The sequence below is a fragment of the Phaseolus vulgaris genome, chromosome 10 (genome assembly GCF_000499845.2).
Source record: "Phaseolus vulgaris cultivar G19833 chromosome 10, P. vulgaris v2.0, whole genome shotgun sequence".
Lineage (NCBI taxonomy): Eukaryota > Viridiplantae > Streptophyta > Magnoliopsida > Fabales > Fabaceae > Phaseolus > Phaseolus vulgaris.
Window position 1 is genome coordinate 6587648 of NC_023750.2, and position 25766 is coordinate 6613413.

At 31.3% G+C, this 25766-nt stretch overlaps 2 protein-coding genes across 3 annotated transcripts; both read right to left on the reverse strand.

The window, feature by feature from the left end:
- Nucleotides 1–636: 636 nt before the first annotated feature.
- Nucleotides 637–5614, reverse strand: LOC137818911 (probable serine/threonine-protein kinase PBL19). 2 transcript variants are annotated; one of them, XM_068622566.1, is made up of 5 exons: nt 5328–5614; nt 4088–5045; nt 2734–2994; nt 1792–1914; nt 637–1368 (listed from the first exon to the last, which is right to left on the reverse strand). In XM_068622566.1, the coding sequence occupies exons 2-5, from the start codon at nt 4436–4438 to the stop codon at nt 814–816; spliced, it is 1290 nt and encodes a 429-aa protein (XP_068478667.1). In that variant the 5' UTR covers nt 4439–5045; nt 5328–5614; the 3' UTR covers nt 637–813. The 2 variants fall into 2 exon arrangements, with proteins under 2 accessions (XP_068478667.1, XP_068478666.1); XM_068622565.1 differs by having other exon boundaries at nt 4088–4487; nt 5328–5612.
- Nucleotides 5615–21259: 15645 nt separating this feature from the next.
- LOC137819650 (transcription factor bHLH18-like) lies at nt 21260–25230 on the reverse strand. Its single transcript, XM_068623554.1, has 4 exons — nt 25162–25230; nt 24677–25057; nt 22058–22414; nt 21260–21488 (listed from the first exon to the last, which is right to left on the reverse strand). Exons 1-4 carry the CDS (start codon nt 25195–25197, stop codon nt 21405–21407), a joined length of 858 nt encoding a protein of 285 aa, XP_068479655.1. The 5' UTR covers nt 25198–25230; the 3' UTR covers nt 21260–21404.
- Nucleotides 25231–25766: the final 536 nt, after the last annotated feature.

Below are 25766 nucleotides of genomic sequence, written 5' to 3' on the forward strand. Positions count from 1 at the left end.
GGTCCTATGATAACTACCTATTAAATTATACTAACATGACATAAAATTTAAAACTCTAGAATATAAAAATAAAAGGATATTTTTCTATATCTTAGATTTTCATTGTATATGTAACTCAACATCATTTTCACTTAAGAGTAACAATTCAAACATCATAGTTAATTTAATATTTATTATAAGGACCACTCAACCTAAAAGTTTACCAACATTCTAAGGATTCTCACCGTTCCAATCAATACACTACTACAAAAAAATCATTCAATAGAAACCAATAATAAAGACAAAATAATTAGTAGTTATATTGATTAAATTAAATATTATTTTAGATACTAGAAAATTATTGGTATCTAAATTAGTTTTTATTATTGATAAATAATTTTTAAATTGATATCTAATTTAGCTACTGATATTTTAGCTTTCAACTTTAGAATATAAATAATTGGTAGGTAAAACTTTGGTAGCTAATTAGATACCAATCTAAAAACTATTTATCAATAATAAAAATTAATTCAGATTCTAATAATTTTCTAATCTCTAAAATAACATCTAATTTAGTCAATGTAACAACTAATTATTTTGTTTCTAAGATTGATTTCTATTTATGATTTTCTAGCCGTAGGGATATAAAAAGATTAATTGTATAGAATGACACATTTTATATTTGAACTTTTAAGTTGCAATCTCAAATCCTAAGCCACTTACATGCTTCAATCTTGAGAAAAAAGGTTGATAACATATCACATAAAGATTGGCTTGTGAGCATGTAAATACATATGAGAGTTTCTCCCAGAATGGACCTTGTTAGAGATGAAACTATGAGGACACATTGGCTCTTTGAAGGATCATAAATCTTTTTCTACTAACACTCTCCACACGTTCACCAAGTTTTGCAAGATGTTCCATTCTCCTTTTCCACAACTCTGAAGAGCCTAACTGATTTGCCTTCACTTCAGCTTCAGCTGCATCATTTTCTGATACCTCAACACTTCTGTCATCTGCAGGCTGCTCTTCATCAGAGTCTTCCATTATCTGCTTCAGTCTCTCCACCACCTGACTCATCGTTGGCCGGTCTTTCGCACTCTTTCGCAGGCAATGATCGGCAAGTTTTGCCAGTTTTCTTGCTCCATTCATGCAATACTCTCCCTGAAGCCTCTGATCAATTATTGTGTCAAACTTCTTGCTATCAGCAGGGTACTGCTTCACCCACTCCAGCAGTTTCTTCTCTGGTTTAGGCCTGTTTCTTTCCATTGAACGCCTTCCAGTAAGCATTTCATATAGCACCACCCCAAAGCTCCACACATCACTCTTGGCTGTGAGATGACCTGTCTCAATGTAATCTGGAGCAGCATAACCATATGTCCCCATCACCTAACATGAAGAAAAAAAGTTTATAATCTTGATGATGATCATGCAGTTAAGCTCCATGACTTTTTGCTTATCTTTTATAAGTCATGTCATGTCTAACTCCATAACTTTAACATTGATTATGTGCAAGAAGATATTTGAATGAGATTGATCAAGGAAGAATGACAGAAAAGTCACTAGTTTAGACACATGCAAAGAAGGCCATTGGCAGCATCAGTTAGAAAGGTCATCATAAGAGAAAATCTAGAGGGATCTTGGGGTGAATAATCAAGTTCAATGAAGTCATGCAATCTATGCAGGTAGGATAAGACTTTGTTGTTGAATATTTGGTAAGTCATGTTTACAAATGGTATAAATTAAGTTTAGAATCTATGCAGAAGAATGCATGCAATGTGCTAATTCTGCTGGATATGGCATGGCACTTACAGCTGTTGAAACATGAGTATCACCAGCTACTGGCCCCTCCCTAGCAAGTCCAAAATCTGAAAGCTTTGGCTTAAAGTCTTTATCCAGTAATACATTTGAAGATTTGAAATCTCGATATATCACCTAGAGAATTAGCATGCAAATTGTTAAAAGCAGAGGAAGAAAAGTTCAGGAGATATAAATACAAATTAAAAGCTATCATACACTGAGAAAAGCAATTCAGTGATATGCGAAATGGTAACTAATGGTGTGAAATCCAAGTTTATGATATTACTCCTTTGAGTTGCCACTGTTAATTTATGGTCTAAAGTTATGTATTATATATTGTGCAATTTACAGCCAATAGTAGAGAGTGTGTTAAAAAGAGTATGTTAAAGATGTTACTAACTTTTCTCATTCCTAGAGAACATTAAGTTCTTAAGGGGTTGAAGATTTCATGTATATTCAACATATGTTCACAATTCCTGTGTTTTATACAGTTGCACTTGCACATCATCATCTAAAGCATATAAATTTTAGCTTTTTCTTTCATAGAAAGTAAGTTAAAATAAGATACTATGATTGTTGCAACAGCCTAAATATCAAAGGAAAATGTGGTTTCAAAAATCAAACTATGCAAAGCAGGAATGAACCCAAGTTCAGAGGTTTTCATTATCAGATTAAACTATTTTGTCATGGGCACCCTGTTTCACTTCTAAAATAGGATGGATAAACTAAACTAAGATAAGAAAAGGTGGAAGTCAAAATTTGTGGCCATGAATAGCCAAAAAAGAAAGAGAAGATAACTCTTGAGTGACACTGTTAACAGATAGTAAGCATCACTTCCTCAAAAGAAATTTTCTAGAAAATTATCAAATTTTATTTTGAAGGCAATGAATGAATGATCATATATCTCTAAGGAGAAGCAGGAATAATCTAGAATCATATTTCTTAAACTCAAACCTGAATTTCTAATTCTTCATGCAGATAAGTTAACCCTTGAGCTGCTCCAAGTGCTATTTCAAGTCTAGTTTTCCAAGGAAGAGGATCATATGCTTTATTGAAAAGATGAAACTCTAAGCTTTTGTTCGGCATGTATTCATACACGAGTAGTCTCTGCATGCCTCGTTCATCATCCAAAGCACAGTATCCAATAAGCTTTACGAGATTTGGGTGTTCCACAACACCAAGAAACTGAACTTCAGTCAACCATTCCTTGTGACCCTACATGAAAGAAGCAAAAATAGTCAAAGGAATATCCTCATATCACCATATTCAATCTTTCAATGTAGAATGAAAATAAAGAACATTGGAGCTTCTCTATGCTAGTAATCACTAACAAATTTCAGCATGCATAAATGACAAAATCTTGTCTATTACATAATTAGCACTTTAGGGTAAAAGATCCACCAATATAATCCCTCTGCACTTTCAAGTAGGAATAATATGTGGTTTCTTGATTAAGAAGTATCATAAACAATTTATACCAGACATGCAGAAAACCATTTATGGAGTTGCATTGCAGTACAATGTCTGTATATGTAAATCATACCTTAACATACTCAACATTCAATTCAATCCAATAAATTTTTGAGTAGAAAATATGGCTATAAATATATCAGGAAAAGTATCTTATCAATACTTGTAAGACAAGATTTTGTGTTTGAAATCGACTGAAGAAATCCCATTAATTAGCAGTAAGTAAATATAGATATTTGCCCCTAAAAAGGAGATTGTTTCCAACATTTGAACCTAAGGTCCAAGGATGAAAGATGCAACTATAAATGCATAGATCTATAGATGTCATTTTGAACTTAAACTCAATTACATATACATTAACACAGCGAATCTCCCTGCTTTTAAAATATAGATAGATAGTGAAGCGGATGACATAACTTTATCTTTTGGGTGAGACAAGAAAGGGGTTGACTATACTCTGCATAACTTTCAGTAGATTGGTGTATATGGTAAAACAGACAACAGTATAATTAATGTTGATCTTAAATGCTATCTGAGGTAAAAAGAAAATCAGCCCTGTAGTTAAATTAATGACCAAGGATCCAAGGGTACAAATCTTGATAACAAAAATGATATGCTATGAAGCTCAAACACACTATATGTACTGAACACAGACACACGGATATGGATACGGACACGGACACAACATTGGACAGAGACCGAACACAACATGGACACAAACACTAAACACTGGAAATTGGAACCATCGGACTCTAAATGCTTTGAACCATAACTATATGAGTTTATATGCGGAATTCTCTGACCTAGTACATCCCAAGGAAATTGTTGAGTCTCATACCTGTAATGCATTCTTGTTAAGCCTTTTGATGGCAACTACAGTAGGATTCCCCTTCCCATCAGCAGGCTGGATTGAACCTTTAAACACACTTCCAAAACCACCTTCTCCTATCTGAAAAAGCCTGTTGAAATCACTTGTTGCATGCTTGAGCTCTGAGATGGAGAAGACCCTCAAATTGTGACCCTTCTCCTCATACAGTTCCGGTATACCGCGGGGTGAGGCAGATGAGCATGAAGACTTGGTGATCCTTTCAGCTCCTGAAAAGTCCAGTTTCTCTTGCTTTTTCAGTTCAGGTGCTGACCTTTGCTTACTGTTTCTAGATTTGTCTTTGAAATAGTAAAAGCACTTCATTGCATAACCAATCAGCTATGATTATTTATTATGCACAATCTCTGTCAACCTGTTTTCAGTTCAACAATTCACAACAAAATTATCGTCAGGAATAAACCCCCCTTGACACCATTACCATCTACAAAGAACAAAACAAAGTAGTGAATAGCAAAAGCACTTCACAGCATAAACAATTAGCTATGATTCTTATGCACAGTCTCTCATTAACCTGCTATCAATTCAACAAATCACAACAAAGATTATTGTCAGGAATAAATCCCCTTGACACCATTACCATCTAAAAAAGAAGAAAAACACAACAAAGTAGTGAATAGCAAAAGCACTTCATAGCATAAACAATGAGCTATGATTCTCATGCAGTCTCTCATTAACCTGTTATCAATTCAACAAACCACAAAAGAAATTATCATCAGCATTAAATCCCCATGATACCATTACCACCTAGAAAGAAGAAAAACACAACCATGTAGTGAATAGTAAAAGCACTTAATAGCATAAACACTTAGCTATGATTCTTAAGCAAGGTCTCTGATCAACTTGCTATTAATTCAACAAATCACCAAAATCAATGATTGTCAAGAACAAATCCCCATGATACCATTACAACCTATAAAGTAGAAAAACACAACTATGTAGTCAATAGTGAAACCCCAGATGGCTCTGCAAACCAGAATTGCAAAAATTTTCAAAATTTAAGCAACCCAACAAGAGAGCAAAAAGATGAATCAAAAGAGAAAAACAATAGTCACAACATACAACTGGGCAGGTATACAGCACATGCAAAATGAACCAGAATCTGCTAAGTCACACAAACATGATTTAGAAGGAAAAAAACAAGTGAACAAAACAAAGAGCAAAATGGTTTGCATAATCGAATTGGAATCCTCACAGGGAAGAACACAGAAGGGCATGTCTTGGTTCCTGTACACGTTCGAGAAGCTTGAAGTTTTCTAAAATAAGGAAGAAAAGGTTCACATCCACATGAGTTAGTACTTTTCTTTGGCTTCTCTCACACGGATATCAATGAACAAGAAAGAAACAATAAAGAAACTGTGCTGAAAGTTGTCTTTTTTCATTCATTGGTTGACCAGTGGCAAGCCAGCTTGCTCAAGTTTCTGTTTGAACTTTGCAACACATTGACCAAACTATCTTTATTTTCTCTATCTTTTTCAAAACGATCATGTCAGATAAACAAACCGATTTATATTTTTCTACTGTCGTATTTAAGAAAAATATTTTTATTTATTTGTTACTTTTCTTAAATTTAAAACTTTTTCCATAAATATTTAATTGAAGTAAAAAATGGAAGTAATAGTGAGAAAATTGTTGGATATCCCACGTGCAATAGATATAAGAATATTTTATTGTATACAAGTGTGTCCACCGCATGAATGAGTTTTATGAAGTTGAGTTAAAGTTAGGTTTAAAATTCACTTTATAATAAATAACAAAGTCATTTAAAGTCTATCATAACAAGTGTTTGGATCTATCGTATCACCCTCTATCGGATCATCTATTATTATAAATAACACATTTTCAATTAAAAGAGAAATAAAAATATTGAAAAGGATTAAAATTTAAGAAAATACTCTTTTATTTATTTATATCTTATCATTCCCTTAATTATTAATTACTTTATATATATTATATAAAAATAAAATAAAAATTTATTAAAAATTTTCATTTCTTACTTTATAAAGAATCTTCACGAACACTTATAAAGAAACAAAGAATATTAATATTTTCTCGTGGTTATCTTCGACCCATAAATGCTTGTGCCAACTCATTTATTAATGAATTTAAATTTAGAGATAGAGTACTAAATAATGTATTTAATTCTTAATTAATCTTATTTCTCTCTCATCTTTAACTATTTTTTCTCTCACAATTACACCTTTTTGTCTTTTTCAAATAATTTTTTCTCTCTCTCATCATTAACTCTGTTTCTCCTGTATCTCTTTAATCATATTTCAATAATAGATAATGATATCTTTATAGCAGTTTCATCAATTTTTATTAATATTATTTATTATAATATAATATTTTATTTATGAAAATAGTTATTTTTTATTATTAAAGTCTCAAATAAACTTTTAAGTGTCATTAAATAAAATAAGATTGGTATCAAAATATTATTATTCTTAATAATTTTATTATAATTTCTTTAATCTCGGCTGAATTTTTTATCTAACACCATTTATATTTTTATTTCTTCATTTATTTATTTTTATTTTTCTATTTAACATTTTTTTGTTTTTATTTTTTTTATCTAGCACCCTTTTATTTTTTATTTCTCTATCTAGCACCATTTCAAAAATAAATAAATAAAAATTATTATTTTTTAATAATTTTAATTTTGAATGCATTAAAAAAATAAATATTTTTAATGTTTAAAATAGTCAGAAATATAATTAATGAATAAAGAAATGAGTTTTTACAAAATAAAAATAAATAAGTAATAAATTAAAAATGTTTAATTTAAACTTTTTTTAATAATGAAAAAATAAAAAAATTAAACTCTGCAACAACATAAAAGTTGAATCTATAAACATAAATTAGTATTTATTTTTATTATTATTGATGATGTAATTATGTTAATTTCAAGTAAAAAAATACATGACATAATTATAAAAAAATCAAAGTCAATTAGTATTAATTAATATTGGACACAAATAATATTGAAGTGTCTACCCTGAATGCAAAATCCTAAAAAAGAAACTAATGCAATTGCTGCACTTAATGCTTAAAAATGAGAAGAAGAAAAAATATAAAAATAAATAAATATAGAAAATAAAACAACAACATTGCAATAGGTCTTTCATGTTACGAAAGACTATTTGATGGAACTCATAAATGAAGAGTATTGGCCTGCATACACTGGTCAAATACTATGCCCAAATCTCGACATGAAAATAACCTCAAAGGAGAGGACTAAGTCAAGTCGAATAAGGATTGATATGGACATAAGAGAACAACATGATCGAACAAAAAAATGTTCATATTGTCAAAGACCAGGACACACAAAAAGAATTTGTCTCAATATTATTGGATTGTGCACTTCTCGTCATTAATTATGTTTCATTCCGCACAAACTATTTAATGTACCATTGAAGAAAATATTAAATGAATTATCATCTTTCATTTTTTTTTATGATCAACATATATAAATAAGTATATGTTGATCATAAAAAGAAAAATAAATGAAAGATGATCATTCATTTTTAAACTAAATTTTTTTAATATACTTATTAATATATTAAATTTTTTTAATATATAAATGAAAGATGATCCATTCATTTAATATTTTATAAATTTTTAATATTTTTATAAATGAAAGATGATCATTCATTTTTAAACTAAACATTTTTAATATACTTATTTATATATGTTGATCATAAAATAAAAAAAAGTTTAAACTAAACATTTTTAATTTATTACTTATTTATTTTTATTTTGTAAAAACTCATTTCTTTATTCATTAATTATATTTCAGACTATTTTAAACATTAAAAATATTTATTTTTTAATGCATTCAAAATTAAAATTATCAAAAAAATAATAATTTATTATTTATTTTTATTTTTTTAAAATTGTGCTTGATAGGGAAATAAAAAATAAAAGGGTGCTAGATAGGGAAATAAAAACAAAAGGGTGCTAGATAGGGAAATAAAAACAAAAGGATGCTAGATAGGGAAATAAAAATAAAAGGGTACTAGATGGGGAAATAAAAATGTAAATGGTGCTAGATAGGGAATTGAGCCTTAATCTCCTATTCAATAATTATTTTAATGAAAAAGTAAGCTTGTAATCTTGATTCTGATATTATTGATTAGATAGAACATTTATCATTAGATTAAACATTATAGTTAGTATTTAGGGTACAACTCTTTATATTTTAAAGTATAACAATCTAAACATTATAATTCAATTGTCATTTGATTAAGCTAATTTCATAGTTCAAGAATTAATGTTATCTAGAAATTTTTTCTTATTATATATATCATTACAAAAATTCATGAAATATAAACTAATTTTAGAAACAAAAAATAATTAGTTGCTATAGTAACTAAATTAGAGACGATTTTAGAAACTAAAAAAAATGGTTTCTAAATTAGTTTATATTAATGTTAAATAGTTTCTTAATTAGTATCTAATTAGCTACCAAAGTTTTAACTACCAAATATTTAGATTTTAAATTTGGTAGCAAAAATTTGGTTGCTAATTAGATACCAATTTAAAAACCATTTAACATTAATAGAAACTAATATAGAGACCAAAATTTTTTCAGTCTTTAAAATGATTTCTAATTTAGTCACTATAGAAACTAATTATTTTTTTATATATAAAGTTCTCTTCCATTTATTTTAGTTACTTATGAAACTAAAATATCAATTATAAAAATTTGAAACATTGATTTTTCTAAATCAAAACCTTTAAAAAAGACTATTAATTAAAGACTACCCATGTGATATATACAAAATTTCTTCTAATGAAAATAAGAAATGAGAGCAACTAGATTAATAGAGTTTGTAAAAAAGTTAATTTGATCCACCCGAAAGACTAGAAAACTTGTGTGGATATGAACCATATTTTAAATGGGCGAAAAAACTTGGTTCAACTCTCAATAGACCAACGAGTCATTTTAAATTTAGAATGGTAGTATTTACAAAAATTAAAATTAATTGTTTTTAAATATATGATTAAAAGGTATAATCTATAACTACCAAATAATTAAATCTTAAACTCTTTCTATATATACTATTATTTTCTTTTTATAAAAACTTTAATGTTAGATATCTATGTAACTTAAATTCTATATAAACCACTTACTTTTGTTTTTGTTTCTTTTTAACCTATAAACACAAATATTTCCTCTATTTTTATTAATTAACACCAGATGATAATTAATATTTAATAATATTTACTACATTACATTTTTTTCTCTTTATAATATTAATCAAATTCATACATTTAGGTTTTTTTTTTTACGGGGCAATTTTAGATATTAAATAAAATTATTTATTTAAAAATGACAAAAATATTGACATTTTTTTTTTCTCTAATAACATGTCTCACTTTGTTGTTAACTATGCAAGAAAGAAAAAATCCAAATACATGAAAACAACAATTGATCAATCTCAATTTTTGTGTGTCTGTTTTTCTGTTCTTTGGCCAACAATTTATGTAACTTATTGTCCAAGAATTGGATAAACCTTCCATGTCAAGAACAGGTCTTATTTGCAGCTAAATATTTAAGGACACGTTTGGTAAGTGATTTTTTTAAGTTTTTGGTATAAATGTTTTTAGAACTATTTCCATGAGTCTAACATTCTCAACGATCAATTTGTAATTAAATTTCTATTTAAAAAAGCTCATAAAACTTTTATAATTGTATTTTTCATTTTCAAATTATACATGTCAGATTATTTATGATATTTTTAAGAAACAATGATACATAGTTTCCAGAAAATTTGATTATTGAAAAATAAAAAGATTCCATGTCCCTCATTATTAAAGAAATGTGATTAGGGTTTATCACGGACACTGGTTTGACTAGCTGATATTTGCAAGTTTTAAGCAGATGTAGACATCACTCACATAATTAATTCTATAATTATTTGTTTGATTAACAAATTATTTATATTATTTTTATCATAGGTTAAATAATATATGATACGTTTTGAATTGTCAGAGTCTTGCATATATATTATAATTAAATAATTTGATTTGGACAAACAAGGCTGCTATAAAAAAATAATTCTAAGGAGTAGGGTCATCATTTTGACTTTTGAGTAGAAATTTTTTGTTATTTTTTTCATTAAACATGGTACTGACACTTAGATTAATTTAAATCGAGGTAAGTGAAATTTATGGTTTTCGCACTGTTAACCAGAGGGATATATCCCCTCCTTAACCTTTGTATATAAAGTAGATTCTATACCTTTAATAAGATTGATTGAGTTACATTTTATATCTTCTCTCTCTAGCTCCTCTGCCCTGTGCCTAATATGGTATCCAGAGCTATTAGCTTTTTCGCTTTTCTTTTCTTTTTTTGAGTACCCATGACTTCTGCAGCCTCTGGCCCCACCTCCTCCACCTTTTCCACCGCTTCCACCTCTTCCACCTCTTCCACCGCTTCCGCCTCTGTTTCTTTACACCATTTCCACACTCCGATTCTTCTCAAGCTTGATGAAGAAAACTTTCTTCTCTGGAAACAACAGGTGTTGGCCACGCTTGATGGTCTTATGCTCTCGCATTTTCTTGATGGTTCTTGCGTTCCTGAATCGCCTTCAACCTCCGCCGATGGCACTGTCCCAGCATCTCCTGCTTATCGTCTGTACAAACAACAGGACAATCTGGTGGTGGCGTGGCTTTTGGCGTCAATGACGACACCACTGCTAACGCAAATGGTTGGTCTCCATTCTGCAACCCAGATCTGGACCACGCTGCACACGTATTTCTTGTCTCATACTCGATCTCAGGTCAAGAAACTTAAACTCACTCTCAAACAACTCAAGAAAGATAAATCTGTCTCCACGTATGTTCTCGGCATCAAAAGAACTGTGGATGCTCTTGCGTCAGTCGGTGCGCCCATATCCGTCGAAGATCATATCGAAGCCATCTTGGATGGTCTTTCGTCTGATTATGATCCATTTGTTGCCTCTGTTTTGTCACGAAGGGATCCCTATACTGTTGCTGAGATCGAAGCCCTTCTTCTGGTTCAAGAAGAGCGTCTTGAGCGGCACAATCAAGTCGATCCATTAACGTTTCCTGCCACTGCTGCATACACGTCCTGGCATCCTGCAAATCCATCTCAAGAAAAATACAAGAACAATTTTTCTGGTTCCCGTGGTACCCGTGGCTCTGGCAGAAACAACAATTTTAGTCGCGGTGCTCGTGTGGCTCGCTCTTCCAATCGTGGTGCTTGGAATAACTCCAAGATATTTTGTCAAGTGTGTGGCAAACCCGGTCACACTGCTCTTCATTGCTGGCGCTGGTATGATTATCAACCGCAACCTCCTCCACATGCCCATGTCTCTCATTTTTCAGATTCTGATCATGCATCGAATGAGGCATCTTTGTTGGGCGTTCAATCCACTATGGACGATCCTCTCTGGTACCCTGATAGTGGCGCCACTCATCACGTCACAAAGGACTCCACTGTCTATTCTTCAAAACAGCCTTACCATGGCACTGAAACTGTCAAAATGGGTAATGGATCAGGTTTGTCTATTGCCAATATTGGTTCCACATCTTTTTCTTCTCCTTCTACTCATAAAAGTTTAGTTTTAAAAAATCTTCTACATGTTCCTTTAATTACAAAAAATCTTCTCAGTGTGTCTTCCTTTGCTCGTGATAACAATGTCTTGTTTACTTTTACTGCTAACAGTTGTTATGTTGTTGATCAGGCTACGAAAAAGATTCTTCTTCAAGGCACCCTTAAAGATGGGTTATACAGTTTCCCAATGCTTCATAATCATCTTCCTTCATCCTCTGTTCACAATATTTCCTTTACTCGTAATACACTGACTGCTAATGTTTGGCATCAAAGACTGGGTCATTGTAATATGGATATTCTCAAACAGATTTTTCACAATAATGATATCAGATGTTCCAATCATATTAGTTTTTGTTCTAGTTGTCTGCTTGGTAAACATATGCAATTGCCTTTTCATTCTTCTGCTACTGTTTACACAAAACCTTTAGAACTTGTGTTTGCTGATGTGTGGGGACCTTCTCCTATACCAGCTTCCAATGGTGCCCGTTATTACATTTCGTTTGTTGATGCTTTTAGTAAGTATACATGGATATATTTTCTTCATGCTAAGTCACAGGTTCCTGCTGCTTTTCACAAATTTAAATATTTTGCTGAAAATCAAACGTGTTCTAAATTGCGTTCTTTACAAACCGACAATGCCCGTGAATTCCTTTGTCTTAAACAGGTTCTTGATCAGCATGGTATACAACACAGGCTCATTTGTCCTCACACTCATGAGCAAAATGGTGCTGTTGAGCGTAAGCATAGGCACATAGTTGACATGGGATTAACTCTCTTGGCCACTGCTTCTTTGCCTAGGCGTTTCTGGGCTGAAGCCTTCCTTACTTCAACTCATATTATCAATGTGCTTCCCACTCCTGTATTGCATAACTCTAATCCTTTTACTATGTTGTTTAACAAAAATCCTAATTACGCTATTTTCAAAGTTTTTGGTTGTGCTTGTTTTCCTTTATTACGTCCTTACAACAAAAATAAGTTTGATTTTCGTTCACAACAGTGCTTGTTTCTTGGGTATAGTGTTACCAACAAAGGTTATATATGTCTAACTCCCTCTGGTAAGACAATTGTTTCCAGACATGTGCACTTTAATGAAACTGAGTTTCCATATCATGAACAATTAAATTCTTTTCCTATTTCATCTGTTTCAGTGCCTTCCCCTGTGACTACAACTCCTCCACTTACTGTTATTCATTCTAATGCTAATACTAATATGCCTATTCATAGTTCTTCTGCTCTTGTCCCTCTAGATAACAGCACTGATATGCATCATAATACTGGCTCTGAGATTCAACCTATCAATTCTCATCCCATGGTTACTCGTGCCAAGGTAGGTATTTTCAAACCTAAGACATATAATGCCATAATTTCTATACCTACTGCTCCTACGTCTGTCAAGGAAGCAATTTCTTCACCTATGTGGTTTCAAGCTATGAATGACGAATATCATGCTCTCCTCTCCAACAAAACTTGGACTCTTACCACACTTCCACCGGGAGCCTCTCTTGTTGGCTGTAAGTGGGTTTTCAAAACCAAACTACATGCAGATGGTACTTTTCAACGGTGTAAGGCCCGACTGGTTGCAAAGGGATTCAATCAAACTGAAGGTGTGGACTACACCGAGACTTTTAGCCCAGTGGTGAAACATAACACCATCCGCATTGTGCTCTCTCATGCTGTCACTCAACAATGGCCTGTGCGTCAAATTGATATCAATAACGCCTTCCTTCATGGTGACTTGATTGAGCATGTCTACATGCAACAACCTCCTGGGTTTGCATCTCGTGATTCAACTCTTGTCTGCAGATTACACAAGGCCATTTATGGTCTCAAACAAGCTCCCAGGTCCTGGTTTTCTAAACTTAGTCAAACTTTGATTCATCTTGGTTTTCAATCTACTGTCAGTGATTCCTCTGTTTTCACCAAATTCACTACTTCCTTCACTTTATTTGTGCTTGTTTATGTTGATGATATAATTATCACTGGCTCTTCATCTACTGCTGTCACTGATCTTATTTCCACTCTTAGTTCTTTCTTTGCTCTGAAAGATTTAGGCCCTCTCCATCATTTTCTTGGGATTCAGGTATCAACTACACAACATGGTAATATGCATTTATCTCAGGCTCAATATATCAAAGACTTGCTTCGTCGAACGAATATGCTTCATGCAAAGTCCCAACCTACCCCTATGACTTCATCAACTCGCCTGCAACAAGACTCCTCTGAACCTTTTCAAGATCCATCTATGTACAGGTCAGTCGTTGGTGCTTTGCAATATATTCTTATAACGCGACCTGAGTTATCCTATTCAGTTAACCGTGTTTGTCATTTTATGCATGAACCTAAACTACACCACTGGCAAGCTGTGAAACGCATCTTACGCTATCTAACTGGAACCATCAACTTTGGTCTTTTATTGAAACGTCAGTCTTCATCTTCCATCATTGGCTTCTCGGATGCAGATTGGGGAGCTGATGTTGATGACAGGAAATCAACAACTGCCTACTGCATCTATATTGGCTCCAATCTCGTATCATGGTCTACTCACAAGCAAAAATCTGTTTCCAGAAGCTCAACAGAAGCTGAATACCGTGCTGTTGCAGCTCTTCTTACTGAAGTTATATGGACTCAGTCTCTTTTATCAGAATTACGTATTCCCTTTCTCACACCGAAGTTGTACTCTGATAAGCCTAATACGCACCTACAAGAATTCTGTAAATTTGCTGCAAATTATATATATATATATATATATAATATTTAGAATAAAATAGTTATCAATAATAATCTACATAAGCAACACTAAACCATTTTAAAAAAAAATAAAGAAGGAGAGAACATAGAGAAATAAAGAAACAGAATGAGAAAACTATTATTGATACATAAACCGAGAAACAACATTGAGAAATATTATATCCCACAACATAACATAACTAGTTTTAATGATTTTTCTATATGCTATCATCATTCCTTAAATTGATGATGGATTAATTAACATAAGTTTACTTATAAATAATTAAAAAAAAATCTAAACAAATGTTTAATGTGAATATAAGCAACTTGGAATGCTCCAATAAGGAAATGAACAAGTTAAACTAGTTTGTATTGTACTTTATCATTAATAAAATGAAGATTCAAATGTTTAGATAGTGAAGGTAAGATTAGCAGCTATTAAAACAATGTTAAGACTCTCAGTATAAATAATAGGAATATTGACTGAGACATGTAGTTTGTGTAGAAGATAAACAATCTTTGTGATTTCAATTAGAGTATTAAATGTACTTATATTTAACTTCAGTGAAATAACATGTTTATGTGATTCCCATGAAACAATATTCTTAGCAAGATATATACAAAATCCTACAATAGATTTATGATAGGTTTGATCCCCAGCATCTGTAAATCCAATGATAGACAATTGATGAAGCATCCCAAAATGAAGAGTACCAAAAAGATATCATAAAACATGCTTTAGAGTCTTCTAGTGACGTTCTTGAGGAAGATGCATGTATTGAAAAAGTTTGTTGACGACAAAGGTCAATTTTAGACGAGTGATCAAGACATACGGTAGAGCTTCAACAATGGATTTGTATAGAGAAGGATCTTGGAAAGGAAAAGATTCATCTTAAGTTAGACGTAAAGAAATGATCATAGGAGTAGGTTGCGCTTTAGCTTCAAATGTTGGCCTTGTGAAGGAGCCATCTGATATATTTTGACTTAGACAAATGAAGCGTGACATCCTTGTTCCAAGTAAATTCAATACCAAGAAAATAATGTAAGCTTCTAAGATCTTTCAAGGAAAAATGTGAGTTAAAAGTATATATAAGAGAGAAAATTTCATAAGAAGATCTCCTATTCATCCACATATATTAGAATATAAAGCACATGAGTGGGAGAAAAAAATTACAAATAAAGAAGAATCACTACTTGTAGCATGAAAATCTAAATCAAGAAGAGTGTTAGTTAACTTGTGAAACCATGATCGAGGGGCTTGTTTAAGACCACAAATAGTCTTGTTTGTAGGAACTAATTAAAGGAAATAACAGGAGGCAAAAGGTTGTAGAAACTGATTGAAGGTAATTGCACAAGATTGCAAAACTATTGAGCTAATCTCATATATTTTGATTTACTCAATCATATATATAATAAAAAGCCTATAAACTGACCAATAATAATAAAATCAGAATTAATAACCAACATCCTCCCTTAATTCTGATTTGGAACATATCTCTTAACTTGATGAAAGCATCGATCTTCAATAACTTAGTGAAAATATCTGCAATTTGATTTTCTAATCTGCAGTATTCCAATTTGATCATGTTCTTCCCAACTTGGTCTCGCAGGAAGTGATATCGAATATCAATGTGTTTACTTCTTTGATGAAAAAACAGATTCTTTGCAAGATTAATTGCATAGACATTGTCAACATAAATTTTATTTGGAACATCTAGATTAAAACCAATTTGAGTCATGATATTATTTTCCTCAATTCCCATCAATTCTTCATTCATAGCCTTTTGCCATTTGGGGTGTTGAATGGCATCTGCAAGTCTCACGGGTTCTGATTCTGCAAGAAAAGCAAAGTGAACTAAATCTCCATTGTCATCAACTTCATCATCAAGATTTACTTCGCAATCTTGAAGGTGTACAAGTTGTCGCTGCTGCCTTCTTGGTCGCTCCATCATAGTTGCAATTGGAGCTGCAACTTCAGGTTGAACTGCATGTGCTTCAAGAGTGACTCCATCTTCCACATCATCGTTCAAAACGTAAATATATCATTTTTTCGAATCCATTTCAACTGCTACATTCCATTGCCATTCCTCATCTTCGAAAAATGTAACATCACGACTGATAATCACCTTCTTTGTCATTGGATTGTACAGTTTGTATCCCCCATGCTTATATCCAATGAAAATGTCTGCCTTATCATCCAACTTCGATCTTGTTGCCTTAGGGACATGAGCATAAGTAATGGACCCAAATACCTTAAAGTGCTGCACATTGGGTTTGAATCCGCTCCATGCCTCAATCGGAGTTGTGTTAGGAACACTCCGAGTGGGTGATCTGTTTATCAAATATACCGCACATGTTACGGCCTCAGCCCAAAAATAATTTGGCATACCTTTCGCTTTAAGCATGCTCCTCGCCATGTCCATGATTGTTCTATTCTTTCTCTCAACAACTCCGTTGTGTTGAGGTGTGTAGGGGCATGTTATGTTATGTTGCAACCCAAGTTCTTCATAGTGCTTCTTGAACTCATTAGACTTGTACTCACCTCCTCCATCACTACGCACCATCTTAATTTGTCTACCACTCTCTCTTTCAACAAATGCTTTAAATATTTTAAAGTAGTGGAATACCTCACCCTTGCTTTTCAATAGATAAATCCAGGTTTTCCTTGAAAAATCATCAATAAAGGTTAAAAAATACTTATTACCTCCAACTGATGATATGTTCATCGAGCCACAAACATTTGTATGAACAAGCTCCAAAGGAAATTTTGCATGCCAAGGCTCCTTAACAAATGGTATCCTGTGATTCTTTCCAAAAATGCAAGTTTCACACAATTGATCAGGGTGATGAATATGGGGTAAACCATTCACTAAATTTCGTTTGGAGAAATTTTCCAAACTCTGAAAATTTAAGTACCCAAAACGTAAATGCCACAACCACGATTCATTATTCACTATTGCATTTAAGCACTTAAAATCACCCATATGAATATCTACTGGAAACATGCGATTTTTTGATAAAAAGGTTTTAAGAATCAAACTACCTTTTTTATCAAAAATTGAGAATTGATTTTTAACTATGTGCATCACGTAACCCTTTTCGGCCAGCTATCCCATACTCAACAAATTACTTTTCATATCAGGTACATAGAAAACATCATAGATGTACCTGTGATCACCATTCTTCAATGTAATAAGAATTCACCATTTTCCAGTCACCGGAACGAACCTGTCATCACCGAATTTCACTTTTGTGTGAAATGAGTCATCCAAATCTGCAAACAACTCCTTCTGACCACACATATGATTTGTGCAACCTGTATACAAATACCAAGGCTGATTGTTTGGTGTTTCATTTAATGTGGTTGCCATTAGTACTGCATGATCCTCTTCATCTTGTATGTGATTATTGTCTTCTTGAGCACAATTGGCAGCATGATTATCACCTTTTGATCTGCACTCATTTGCATAATGGCCACGCTTATGGCAGTTATAACACTCCACATTTTAATAATTATAAATGTCTTCTCGTCCTCTACGACCACATCCTTCGCGCCAATAGTTATTTGAACTTGGATTGTGATTGGAACCAAAGTTGTTTTGCTCAGCGCCTCCATGATTTTGGCCACCACGACCTTTGCTAGAATAAGTATCATGTTTATGAGGAGCTACCAATTGAGGCTTGTGCTTGTAAAGCCTGTTCAATTGGTTTTTCAATCTTATTGTCATTCATCCGCTGTTCATGAGCTCGTAGGGAACCAGACAATAACCTTACTGTCATTTTTGAAATGTCATTGGCCTCTTCAATTGCGGCAACAACATGTTCAAATCTGGGGGTTACAGATCTCAAAATCTTCTCCAGCTTTGCTTGCTCCAAATGTGTTTCATCATTGGTCTTCATCTGATTTGTCAAGGCAAGAACTTTATTTATATAGACATCAACAGTCTCTGTGGTTTCCATCTGCAGCAGTTCATATTGGCGTCTTAGGGTTTGAAGACGCACCCTCTTGATCTTGTCATCACCTTTATAATTGGTTGACAAAATGGTCCAAGCCTCACTGACAGTTGTTGCTCCTTCTATCTGCTCAAAAGTCTCGTCATTCATCCCTTGATGGATGAGATACAAAGCCTTTTTGTCCTTCTTTTTCTGATCACGATGCGTTAATCGTTGCGCCTCAATTGCATTAGCAGCTAATGCAGACACTCCACTCTCAACGACATCCCATAACTCATGATAATCAAACATAACTCTCATCTGCACACACCACCGATTGTAATTTTTTCCATCAAGGATAAAGACTGATAATTGGGTAGAATTCATGATAACAGACTGACTCTGATACCATTTGTAGGAACTAATTGAAGGAAATAACAGGAGGAAAAAGGTTGTAGAAACTGATTGAAAGGTTACAAAACTAATTGCACAAGATTACAAAACTATTGAGCTGATCTCATATATTTTGATTTACTCAATCATATATATAATAAAATTACAATTACTAGAAGCTATAAAATAGGAATACTAATATGCCTGTAATTTGACCATTAATGCAATAATAACAGTAAAATAGTATAAGAATAATAAAATTAGAATTAATAACCAACATTATTTAACTTGCACACTTGCTGAAGATTGGAGGTGAATATTTGATGTTGTTGCATATATACAGTTTTTGGTAAATCTCCATTGAGGAATGTATTATTGACATTAATTTGATGTATTGGCCAACAGCAAGACACGACATAGGGAATAAAATTTCATATAGAAACAAATTTAACATAACTAAAAGTTTATGTGTAATCAATATTAGAGGTTTGATAGTGAGTCGTATGCCTAAACCCATTTTCAACCAATCACAACCACTAGGTAAATAAATGAAAGTTCACATGTTGTTTCTAACAAGTGCATCAAACCCAATTTGCATAACACGAAACCAATTTGAATTAGATAGAGATTGTTTAAAATTCATAGGTTCAACAGAAAAAAGTAGCAGTATATCTTTCTGGTTTTACAATACAAGTTTTTGACTAAGTTATCATAGGATGATTAATAACAAAAGAAACATTTTCATTTGTAGCAGATAAATGTAAGCTACATGGGATATTAGGATTATTAAAAAAAATGATAAAAAATGGTTAGGAGAGCTTACAGTGGTAGACATAGGCTTTTTTTTTATCGGCAAGTGGTAGACATAGGCTACGTCATAGAAATACCAGTTTGATCAGAAAATGAAAAAGCTATAGGTTGTATCATAGTTAAGGATGACACAACTTGCAATGTAAAAGACGTGTGAATATTGTGTTGCTGAAAAAGGTTAAAAACCACAACATAGGGAAAATAGACTCATTAAAGACCACATTCCTTGATATATCGACCTTATCAAATTGGGATAAACAAATTTAGACTTTTTTTTTATTATTACCAAAACCAAAAAATAAACAAAGTGAAAACTTGATATCAAATTTATTCTTATTATAACCAATGATAACACTCACACCAAACACTTTAAACCAATAATAATTAATACTTTTTAAAAATAATATAGTACAAGAAGAACTACCATTCAAAATATCAGTAGGTAAAAGATTAATTATGCTAACAACAAACATAAAGTCTTCCACCCAAAAAATGTCATGGCAAAACAAGAAGAGCAAGACCAATTTTAATAATATGTCTATGTTTTCATTCTATTCATCCCTTATGCTCATCAATATGTAGATAGGTTAATTGGTGTTTAATACAAGAAGTTGAAGAAAAGAATAAGTTTAAGAAATTCTTTGGCATTATTAGTTTGAAATTACTTTTAATTTATGATTAGTTTGATTTTCAACAAATTTTTTGAATTGGTAAAAACTAGTGACAATATGAGATTTTGAATGCAGCAAATAATCCAACTAAATCGCGAGTAAGCATATAAAAAGGTAACATAATATTAGACCCATTAATTAATTGGCTTTGATACAAATATCACACACCAATTTTGAATTATTCTTATACGATATATTAGGAAAAAGTTGAATTTGGTGGAAATTATATAACAAAACATAGTTCTTCGGCATTGCTGAATCTATAATTTTTCTATATTGATCAATCTAAAAAGGGAAGTGTTCAGGGTCCAAAATGTTTATTTCAAATTTTTTTCTAATATTTATTTTAAAAATCTCGTTTCATAATATTTTTGGAATAAATAATATGAAATGGCCATTAAAATATAGTATGAAGGGTAAAAGAGTCATTTTAAAGCTACAGGGAGTGTAGGAAGCAAAATCCTGAGGATATTAACATGGGGTGATATCTTAACCCAAAAGGAACAAAGAGTGGCCCAAATGTATTTAACACCCCAAACTTGATAAGTAACTCAGCTACCAATAACTCAATCAAGTATCTGCAAAATTATTTTAATTTTTAATGATAATGTATAGTTTACAAATCACTGTATTTTTTCAGAACCTTAATGGTTTCTATGAATAAGATAGGTTTAGCCCGATGATGACTAAAGTTGAGATCTTTAAAATGAATAGCTATTTATTGAAAATATTTTCTATAATTAATTTTTTCTAATTAATCATAAAATAAAAATATATATTTATTAACATGCATATTTTATACATTTAAATTGATTTCAATATTTAAATAAATTTGTGTATATATGCTTGAAACTAACATAGTTATAACCTATAATTAGAAAATATGTTGCATTCTAAGTGATGAATGAATAAATAGCATATGCCTTGATAATACAAAGAAGTTTAAATCGAAATTATCTTAATTTTTTTAACTTTTATGATAACTCTCTAATTAAATTCAATAAGTGATTTTCGTTTTTCTTTATAAAAAAAATAATATAAATAAGAGTATTAAAGATATTCTAATTCTTATACATAAAAACCTCAACACAAATAAGTATGAGCTTAGAAAAAAAAAACCAACAAAGTGATTGTTAACAAAAAAATTAAGTAATTATTGTTGCAAGTTATATAATTTCAATAAATCCTCACTTAAATTTTTGACTAGGTCATCTATTGCCATGCCGAAATGTTGCGCCTGCACAATACATTACAATACTTGATTATGTTCACACACAAAAAAATCTTTATAAATATTTCTATGAAAAAATATAAGAAAAAATGCCTTAATTTTTTTAATAAATTAACTGATGTAAGAGCTAATTTATGAATAAATTTACATAAAGTTTCTTTATAAATAAAATTTTAAATAAAAACTAATTTTAAATAAAAGAAATAATTACTTACGGACTAAATTATATACTACTTTATACACTAAAAAGTTATTGGTATATAAACTAATTTCTATTATTAATACAAAATTATAAACTAGTTTCTATCTAGTTAGCTAATTGGTATCTAATAACCTATCAAAATTTTAACTACTAATTAGAATCTAAAGTATATATATATATATATATATATATATATATATATATAAAACTTCTTCAAAATTTAATTTTCACTTCATGCATATGTTAATTTTAGTTTATGAAAAAGATTTTCTTAAAACATAATATTTATGGAGAATTTCCCTCTAAAAACAAGTCATACAAGTCATAGTTAATAATATTGTTTTGTTTTTGCATGGATGATATTAGATGGTACCTTAGCAATGATAGAAATGTTTAGGGTAGAAGTCCCAAATGGCAGAACACTGCTACAAACTACGGAGAGATTGTGAGATGCAAGCATGGACAATAGCTTCGTAACAATGTGCTCTCGTTTCTCACAAGTAACTCTGATTATTACATCTTTACCTGAAACACTTGCATCAACTTTGGGAAAAGTAAGTCTATCATCTAAACCATTGTTAGAATTTTGTGAAATTTTAACATTGGATTTGTTGTTTCTGCAGCAATCTATAGATTCCATCTTACTGTGTTGTTCCTGCAAATCTTTTACACGATTTTGTAGATACTTCACATAATCGATAGTTTTGCCTATGATAGATAACTTGTCCAACTGCACAAAGAAATATTTTATTTTTAAGCTACCATACCAACCAAATTCAAAAATGTTTCACATAATTTGGATGGTTGATTCTATTCTTTTTATTACTCTTAGCTTTAATTTTGACACTCATTTCACTTGGATGGTTTTATTCATTTTGTAATGTCAGCTTGAATAAATATGAGGATGTGGAAATAAACCACAAATCCTTTTGTCATTTACTTATTTTTTTACTAAAATGAAGTTGTTTTTGAGTAAATTATGGATATGGAAAAATGCCAACTGACATGACTTTTTAGACATATTGGTAGTGAGTTGATTTTAGATTGACACATTTTAGATGTTTCACAGTGTTTATGATTAGTGATAAGCTCAAAAAATATTGTCACTAGACACGAACTTAATCAAGTGGTTAAGTAAGTGTAAAAGTTATCTTACAGAGAACAAAAGAGGAAAAAAACACAATTATATAGTGATGATGATGAGGTGCGAAATTTAAGACAATATAAGATAGAAATGACAAAAGATGACCGAATGGAAAAAAACATTAAAGGACATGACATGAAATGAAAAAGAACAATTGTGCAAATGACAAAGAAAAAAAGAAAGAGTAAGAGAAGCTTATGGATGATGGAGGAAGTGGTCATGCCACTTGGAGTGGTGGAAGACTCCAAGATGAGTGGTGAAGAGCCGCCACTTGAAGTGCACTACACTTAATATAAGACCCAAAATGAGAGTACTCAAGAGTTACTAAACATTGTGATAAAGTTTCTTTTCTATTCAAAATTGAAGGTGAAAATACATGAGGCAAGACACCCTATTTATAGGAGAGGGTGCCTTGATGGGCAAGAGTGAGAGGAGAGAAGAGAGAGGTCGGCTAGGGTTGACTCTAGGTCAATGTCACACCTATAAGATAGTTTTTAGAAGCTAGGTTAAAAAAATTCTAAACCTAGATGGCACATGAACAGTAAATGGGTTTGGCACAAGCCCAATTTAATTTTACTAAATACACCCTACTCTAATGAGAGTAAAATTAATGAAAATAACTGGTTCTTAGGTCCAATCATGTGGGTTATGCTTCTAGTAATCCTCTAAGGAATGATAGGTCCCAATGCACTAACTATGGATTGCTCCTAACCTAGTCATGTGTCCTGTGTCATGTTTCTGGTGATCCTTATAGAGGGTTGGACTAGCTCAATGATTGCTTCATCTCTCAGGTTTCCATCACAAATCAAGATAAAGTCGTGCGTGATTTCAGTATAACCAGATTGAACTAAAGTCATCTCATCATAGCACGACTTCACATTGACATGTCAAAGATTGTACCAATTTGAAACGACTTATTCACAATAAAATCATACGACTTACGAATATCTCAAATTTTTCTAAAATAAGTTTCAATTTTAATAAAAAAATAGGAAAAATTGACCCACTTTAATAAAAAAATTCGTTTTTATGTCATATCAAATTGAAAAGACTGAACACTCGCACTCTAATATGAACAAGACTCAACCAGGAGAGGAGATTAAGAAATACAAACTCCAGTGTAATATTACAGTGTACAAGTTATGAATTTATTATGTAGTTGATGAGGTCCTCATAAGTTGCTATTGTTAATTAAAATTAAATAGGTAAGGTAGAAACTGGAATATAAACTTTTGGAGGAATAAGTCTTCTTATGACTTGCCTAATTAATAAAATATAAAAGAATACTTATCATGCTTAACTCATACAAACTAAAACTTAACTTGTGTAAAATATTGTTACTTTCTATTTTAATAGTTAAATCCTGATAAGTAATTAAATATTAATTTACAAATTATTTATCATTAACAAAAAAATAATTTAGATACTAATATTTTTTATTTTTTAAAATAATATCTAATTTAATTAATATAATAATTATTTTTATAAAATATTTTTTATTTAATATTTTTAATTGATATAGTAACTAATTATTACTTAACTATCAAGATTTTAACTATTAAATTAGTTATTAATCTTAATCTATTAGACAAATTTATTTGCGAAATTCATGTTAATAGAAGTTTTCATATTTTATATATTTTTTCTCACTAAAGAAATTTATAAAAGTGACACAAGAGTTTATAAAAATAACTATTTTTTTTATAGAAAATTCATAAAACAAATCACAAATATAAAAAGGTTATAGTAGTACTTACTCATTTTTTTATCTGCATGAAAGATGAAGAAGAAATAGAAAACATAACTAAACCTATAAGTTGAAGAAAAATAGAAAGGGTTTGAAGTGACCTTTTTCAAACCAGGAACCATGGCTGAAAGTTCTACAAGCAAGGTGCTGATTTTCTCTCTCCTCTTCCTCTCAGCCATTATGTGTTGTTGCGACAGAGAAGAGCTTCTTCCCTTCAAAGGCTTTTCATGGAATGATTTATCAGGAACATTTGACACCACAGTGGAATCCTCAAAAGAGAGATTGCAGGATGAAACTACTTGGTTCTTCTCCGAATTAGAATTCGCATGTTGTGTGTTCCTTTCCAAACATGAACCATTGTTGTTGCTGCTGCTGTTAGCAAAATCTGAATCACAAGGCACTGAACTCACCACCTTCATCAATTCTTCCTCAAGAGTGTTCATGTTGTGTTCATTGAACATATGCAACTCATCATCCATTTCCTGCAAAAGGGATAGAACCATTTTCATAACAACCAAAAAGTATATATATATATATGATATAAATGCTTGCATGATTCTAATGTAATGGATGTTGAGTATATTACCAAATCAGAAAACCATTTTTCCCATGTTTCATCCATTGTTTATGCCAACTATAGTTTCATTTTGTGTATTGTATATATATTGATGAAGAAATCACAGTTATTGATGTGATACACCCTTGAAGAATGAGGCTGAAAAAAAAAACACTTCAATGGAATTATAGGAACTATATGCCACCACTTTGTACCACTTACAAAAAATAAAAAAGCAAGTGGCCACCAAAAAAACTCCAAACACGTGCATAAATAGAATGGTCCTACAATAATAATTAAAAGTTTGATTCCAAAGACGTATACTAGACGGCAAAAAAGATTTGAATTACATCAATAAAATATTATTCTTTAAGCTTTAAAAAGTTAAAATAAAAATAAAAATAATTAAAATGTGTTGGAGATCCCACATCGATTAGAGATTAGGACATTTTATTGTACATAAGTGAGTACAAACCTTATTCCATGAGTCGATTTTATAGGATTGAGTTAGGCTTAAAGTAATGCAAATTTCATATATTAAAAGAAAATTATAAAAAAAATTAAAAATGATTTAGTATAATGGTCTAGACAAAGTCAAATAAGATGAATTATATATTTTATATTGCAAATAAGCT

Excerpts from the sequence above, each read along its gene's own strand:
- LOC137819650 (XM_068623554.1), bottom strand. The coding sequence starts at position 25,197 with ATGGATGAAACATGGGAAAAATGGTTTTCTGATTTG. Across the intron at positions 25,058-25,161 it reads AAAAATGGTTTTCTGATTTG|GAAATGGATGATGAGTTGCA; the intron begins GTAATATACTCA and ends TCCCTTTTGCAG. Across the intron at positions 22,415-24,676 it reads TGGTTCCTGGTTTGAAAAAG|TTGGACAAGTTATCTATCAT; the intron begins GTCACTTCAAAC and ends TTCTTTGTGCAG.
- LOC137818911 (XM_068622566.1), bottom strand. The coding sequence starts at position 4,438 with ATGAAGTGCTTTTACTATTTCAAAGACAAATCTAGAAACAGTAAGCAA. Across the intron at positions 2,995-4,087 it reads TTAACAAGAATGCATTACAG|GGTCACAAGGAATGGTTGAC; the intron begins GTATGAGACTCA and ends TCTTTCATGTAG. Across the intron at positions 1,369-1,791 it reads ATACTCATGTTTCAACAGCT|GTGATGGGGACATATGGTTA; the intron begins GTAAGTGCCATG and ends TCTTCATGTTAG.